The sequence below is a fragment of the Corvus kubaryi genome, unplaced genomic scaffold, assembly GCF_017639235.1.
Source record: "Corvus kubaryi isolate FWS band 111438036 unplaced genomic scaffold, C.kubaryi_AGA036_p1.0 136, whole genome shotgun sequence".
In the NCBI taxonomy this organism is placed as follows: Eukaryota; Metazoa; Chordata; class Aves; order Passeriformes; family Corvidae; genus Corvus; species Corvus kubaryi.
In genome coordinates this window covers 11,862,300-11,868,616 of record NW_024580670.1, presented here as the reverse complement: position 1 = coordinate 11,868,616, position 6,317 = coordinate 11,862,300, and the positions used below count along the sequence as shown (strand labels likewise).

The window sequence follows — 6,317 nt, the reverse complement described above, 5'->3', positions numbered from 1 at the left end:
TCAGGCCAGCACTGCTAAAATCCTTTTGCTAATATTGTCCAAGGATTAAGAGATGCTGTGCCAGTGCTGCAAAGTAACAATGTGGTTGGGAATTTCCTGGGCTGCAGCAGCTGGGAGTGGGGGAGCAGGGACAGTGAAGACCTTTTTCATTAGTTACTTTGAGGTATGTAAGAGCAAAACGTCAGGAGGAAAAATCCCTCGCTTGAGCCACATCCTCGAAGGTTAAAAAGGGGGCAACCCATGTGCACGTACCTCTAAATGGCATGTTATCTTGCAAAGTTCAAGAGCAGGTTTGTTTTCTTTCCATGCTGTTCTGCACAGATCCCTCAGAGAAATTCCTTGTTTGTGGAAAGGCAGTTGTGTAACTGCCAACAGCTGGGGCGGGAACAGGGTTCCCACAGTCCCTGTAAATGGCCATGCTACCCTCCCCCCGAGCCTGGGCTTCCTGGGGGACACAAGGGATGAGCAGGGTTTGGGGTTGTGGAGAGTGTTTGTGGTCACCTGCCTCATGGCCCATGGCAAACGACAGAGTGATGGAATAATGGGAGAGCAGCAGCTGGGCTGGGGAATAGACCCGAGGGCTTTTTTTGTTCCTGCGCATGCTCTGAGCATGGCTCCCAACAGCTCTGGTCCTCCCTGGGCAGTGAGCTTTCCTCTGCACTGGTTGTGCCAGCAGGAGAGAAGCACTGGGGAGGGGCAGCTGGGTTGGCTCCCTGATGGGTCCTGGGGGGCCCTGCGCCATGTGAGAGGCACCTCCCCAGAGCAGCCCGGCTGCTGGGATGGGGGTCAGGAGCTGGGACAGCCTGGCAGGGACACCCCATTCGGTAGTTTCTGCAGCCTCTGCTCCATGGAGGAGGATGCTGAGCGCACGTCCCTGTTCCTCAAGGCTCCCCTGTGTCTGGTCTCCTCCCTGTCTGCTTCCTGATGCTTTGGAGAAGACCCACCTTTTCCTGCCAGCCCTGCCCTAGCAGGACCATCGCCCAGGGTGGCTGCAGTGTGCTGGGCCTGACTCTGCACCGGTGGCTTTGCAGGGGCTGGGTGAGAGCACATGGTCTAGGCTGGGTCCAGGTCCCCAGGAACCTGCTCCTGCTTTCCCATGGCTGCCCCTGCAGGCAGCCCCAGGCTTGTGGGGAGCTTGCCTTACATAAATAGGTCATTTCTAGCCTAAAACTGGGGTGGCTGATGGGAGTTGCCACGCATCAGCTGGCTAGAGATGAAACACATTCCTGCAGCTAGCACTGGTTTCTCCAGTGAATTGAGCTCTGCCTTGCTGGCAGGGCACTGGGGACTGAGGTGGGGGCTGAGTGGTGGTCTGTGGACCTGCCAGGATGTTTTGGTAGGTGGCTTCTCTGGCACTGGGGCTGGGCAGGGCCGAAGCAAGAAGAGGCAGGGGACAGCCCCTGGCCTTGCTGAAGGAGGGGGCACCTTTGTCCCTGCACTGTCCCATCCTGTGCTGCTGCCTCTTGAGTAGCTGCTGGACTTCTTCCCCTGAGCTGGGTCTGTGCCAGTGGGAAGGGACACACAAATGCCTCTTATGGAGCGAGAACAAAGTATTTCCTTGTGGCCAAGCAATGACATCTCACAGGGCAGCAGCCCGAAGTTGCTGTGCTCCCTGCCCAGGGGAGAATGGTTCACTCTATGGCCCTGGGCGTGCAAAGGGCTCAGACCCGAGCCACTGGGGACACGGTGGCTCTCAGTGCACAGGGGCAGAGTGATGCCCTGATGCCTCTGTGGCACCCACTACTGGAGCTAGCGGGTGCTCTGTGTGGCCCGGCAGCTGTGCCTTCCCTGTTTCTAATGGTGGTGGGCTTAAGTTTGTGTAACTGGACATTAACAAAACTAGTGATGCTGTAGTGGGGCTGGGGGCCACTGTCTGTCCATCCTGTGCATGGATCCATCCTCAGCACAGGGTGAGGGTCCTGCACTGCCCTGTGGCCAGCTCCAGTGGTGCCCAAGCCTTGGAAGCATGTAGGGCAGGGCAGAGGGGGCAGGGAATGAATAGCTTGTGTCCCTGGCTGGGAGCAAAGCCACCTTCCTTCAATTGTATGGAAATGAGGGTTGGCTAAGGGGCGTCCCCCCACCCTCTATTGCCTGGCCTTTGTTCACCGCCTGTAATTCAGACACCTGAATGAGAGCAGAGCAAACCCTGGAGACAACTCCCACCAGAGTGAGCACCCTGTTCAATCAGTGAGGATCCCTGTCCCAGCACCCCTCACCTGCTCGCTAGGGCCCGCTGCACCCACCCACCAGCCCAGGGCTCCCCCTCACGGAAAGGATGCAAGCAGGGCCATTGTCCCTGTCCCTCCTGCCCCAGAAACCATATGGGTAGCAAAGGGTGACACTGGCAGCATCCTCACACGGTGGAGGTTGGTGCCTGCCATGCTGGGCTGCCAGCTCCAGATGAGGTGATGGGCTCTGTCTTCTCTTTCTTGGGTTTGCACCATAGCAGTGTCCCCACCAGCTTAGCTGTGACAGGCTGCGTTGGCCCCGTGGAGTTCTTTTCAATTTCTCTTTGAAAGGGAAGCAGAGGCGGTCCTGCAGCCCGCAGAGCCGGGATCCACTGCTGCACCCCAGGCAACCCCTTGCTTTGCAGCTCTTCCCACGTGCAACGAGGACAGAACGTGAGCAGGATGATGTTGGGCAAGGCAGCATTGTTTTGCTTGGAGACGTGAAGCCAGGAGTCTCCTTCACCCGGCAGCCTTGCGGCTGGAAGGACGGCGTGGGGAGCCCAGGGAGTGGTGCTCTCGCTGCCAAGCACCTTACCCCTGCCCGCCACATCCCTCACCCTCCGAATGCCTTCTGCCTGGCTACCGTGTTGGTGGCAGAGAAAGTGGTATTGTCCTCGCCCGCTCGTTCCCGCAGCACGGCATTGGAGCCTGCAGAGTTGGTTGCCCCGGCGGGGAGAGCTGGGAAGGGGCCGTGCCGGCCCACAGAGTGCATGGGCTGGCAAGGGGCTCATCAGGTCTGGACGCGAGCGGAGTTTAACAAAGAACAGGGAGCTGCTGTGTGAAGCCAAAGAACTTGTTTTCCTGAAGAGAAGCTACAGGGCAGGCTGGGCTGTGTGCTGCTCGCCTTGTAAGCTGCAGCGCCTCAATCCTTCCCGCAGCATCCCCCGGCCCCCCTCCACCATCCCTCAACTCTCCCGACCTTCTGTCTTCTTCGTTTCTAGGAAGTGCAGCTGTTGGCAGGCACTGGCTGCTCCTTCCTCCGGCCGCAGGAGAGGTCTGGGCCGCCGCCAGCCCCGGCTTTGTGCAGGACGGGTTGCGCAAGGAGCCCTGCGGGCAGCTCGGCCCCGCAGGCAGGCGGAGCAGAGCGGTTCCAGAGCCACTCACTGCCCCGGCAGCGTCGGCTTCTCCGTGTATTGTGCTCCATGGGGAAACGGCCGCCAAAAGAGCAGCCCCTCGCTGATGTTTTTGGACTCAGCACGGATCATTGTGTTCCTTGCAAGAGGCAGGAGCAGGGTTTGCTCCTGCCGGGTGGGGCACCTTTCCCAGCTGCTGGCAGGCAGCACTGGTTTGGGGGCTTCTCCCCTAAGGGAGCAGATGTAGTTGGAGAGGTGAGATATTCTGGAAGCGATGCTGATGTGTGCAGTTGGGGGGTCCTATCTACAGCCCTTTAATGAGGTTTTCAAGGAGGTAAGGCTGTCAGGACACTGGGAAATAGGGACATGTCCAAGAGATGTCCAAGATGAGCCTGGCCATCCTGCTCATGGACACCCCAAGTCACTCCAGGACACAGCGAAGACACTGTCCCCGGAGCTGTGGGCCTGGGATCCTCACAACACCTCACATCCCCATGACTTTTCACCCAGAGAGGGCTGGTGGAAGTGCAAAAATATTTGTATACCTAAAAGTAGAGCGATTGATCCCACTGCTGTTTTGCAATGTGTTGATGAGCAGACAGTGCAGAATTATATAAGTGTATGTGGAGCTGGCAAGTTTGTGTTCCAATCATATGAGTGCTGTTGTGCAACGCTTCCCCTCTGCAGCCCTGGAGAAAAAAAAAAAAAAAACAAACCAGGAGTGTGGGGGCTGCAATGCCTGGGCTGAGCCCTTCATGGCTTACCGTGATCCCAGTCCCCAAGGCTCTGAGGGCAAGGGATGCAAGTGATATTTCCCGAGGTCTCAAGTTCAGCTTTAAAAGTCACCTGCAAGTGACAGAGCAGGATCCTTGCTCACTGCCCCTCCCTGTCCAGTATAAATCACCTGGAACTTGCAATTCAAAGCTGATTCCTCAGCAGCAGGAATTTGTCCTGGGCTCTGCATTCTACCCAGATGCAGAAGGGTTTGCAGGAGCCTTTACAGAGGAAATGCTTCCCAGCCGCTGTCTGGCAGAGCTGGGATGCTGTGCTGAACAGAGGGAGAGGCTGGGGTGCTGCTGCTGCTGTGCACGTGGGAGGTGGGTGGTGGATGCCTGCATCCCCCTCAGCTGCCTTGGCCTGCCGGCACAGCCTGTGCTGCCGACTTCGCGGAAACAAAGCGCCGTTATTCCAGCACAAACAGCTGGGCTTGTGCCAGGGAGTGGCCAGGGCTCACCTGGAGTGGGGACTGAGCAACAGGGTAAACCGGGCAGGGGACGGGCGAGCAGGGAATCTTGTTCCTGTGGGATATGGGTAGTACCAAGAATAATGACTCCACAAGTGGGAAGGTTTTCCCTCCTGCAGTGGCGATCCCTGGCTGCCCAGCCCTTGCCCACCGTCATGCTGTGCCCTGCTGGGCATCTGGAATGGACCGTGACCAGGCAGGAAGTCCAGACCTGAAAGGCTCCCAAAGGATTCAGCCCCGGTTACATTTCACAGTTCCAAATCAAAGCACCCCGTCATCTTTCCAGCCTGAGTGTACCCAGCCTCAGCTCACCGCAGTGATTCCCGGTACCCGCCGCAGTGGGGAAGCCTAGGCAACCGCTCACTCCCACTCCATCCTCCATCCCTGCGTAACCAGGATCAGCCAGAATTACCTCACTGCCAGTGCTGGGAAAAGCGGGGGCCTGGGTGGGCTGTGCTGGGAGCGAGCAGGGGGTTGTGGCCGCTGCAAGCCTGGTTTTTATTGTATTGCCACCGGCGGGATTGGGTTGTGGAGGGTTTCTGGATGAATTAAGCCCCCCTGCACCTGCGAGCAGGGATCTGTGGACTGTTCCATCTCTGCATCCCTGCATCCTGGCAGGATGGCAGGAGTGGGCAGGATGGGTGAGGGGTGTCTTTGTGGTGGGTTTGGCTGCAGGAGTGTGTACCAGTCCCACTGGGGTGCTGTAACCAGGTCCCCACCCACCCTGCTCCGGAGCTCTCTGTGCTGGCTTTCCCAGGTGGAAAATTTGTCTTGTTCCTAGGGCAGCGTGGAGAAAGCCCTGGCTGGGGGAGGGGGGATGGTGCCCTGCAGGGCTGCCACCCACTTCCCTGGGACAGTGAGAAGGGCTCAGACCCCCGGCAGGGGCAGCAGGGACCAAGGGAAGCTGCTGATGTCTGGGCGGGGTGAGGGAGGGGGGGGCTTGCAGGGGCCTTGGGCCACTTAGGGTAGTGTCTCAAAGGGCTGTTCTCCTGGAATGGGGCAAAGAGATGAATGGGGCTGGGGGCTGCTGTGTCTTTTTGGAGAGCTTCAGGCCTGATGTGCCGTGTCCCGTGTCCCCACGGCCGCGTGCCAGGTCACTGTGTCCGCTGCGGGCCAGAGCCAGCCCTGGTTGTGCCCGGATCCCATGCTGGAGGAGTGGCGGGGAACGGGACCGGCCCAGGGGAGCTCGCTGGGGGAAGCCGCTCGTGGCAGCCAGGGTGGGGTTGGTGGGCACACAGGGACTTTGGGGACTTAATGGTGCCGGGTGCTCCAGTACGGGAGTCCGAGAGGAGGGGCTGCTCGGGGGCACCCGCCGGGACGGGCGGATTTAGTGCGGAAGCGATGTGCCTGCGGCCAGCTGGGCCACGGCGGGGAGCAGAACGGCCAGGCGCAGGTGGGCGATGGGCAGGAGGCGGGAGCAGTGATCCCGGGAGTCGGCAGTGAGCCGGGCAACGCTGTGACGGAGGAGGGACTCAAATGGGTCGGTGCCGGGGAAGCGTCCGTGCTCAATGCATCCTGACAACGGCCCATCGGGGGTCAGTGCCGGGGGTCAGTCTCGGGGGTCAGTCCTGGGGGCCGTGCCCGGGCGCCGCTGCCGGGGGTCGGTGCCGGGGGTCGGTGCCGGGGGCAGTGCCCGGGTGCCGGTGCCGGGTGCCGGTGTCGGGGGTCGGTCCCGTGGGTCAGTCCCGGGGCCAGTGCCGGGACCGCTCCCGTCGCCGCCGTCGCCTCAGCGGCGCTGCGCGAGCCGCTGGCGCCCCCTGCCGGCGTACCGGG

The 6,317-nt window shown here is 60.2% G+C and overlaps 1 protein-coding gene across 1 annotated transcript in view; it reads left to right on the top strand.

The window, feature by feature from the left end:
• Window positions 1-6,037: 6,037 nt before the first annotated feature.
• Window positions 6,038-6,317, top strand: part of NCKIPSD (NCK interacting protein with SH3 domain) — a 48,951-nt gene continuing 48,671 nt past the window's right edge. The window contains exon 1 of the mRNA XM_042017331.1: window positions 6,038-6,079. Within this exon, the coding sequence (XP_041873265.1) occupies window positions 6,053-6,079 (27 nt within the window). The 5' untranslated portion in view covers window positions 6,038-6,052. The remainder of the gene's footprint in view (window positions 6,080-6,317) is intronic.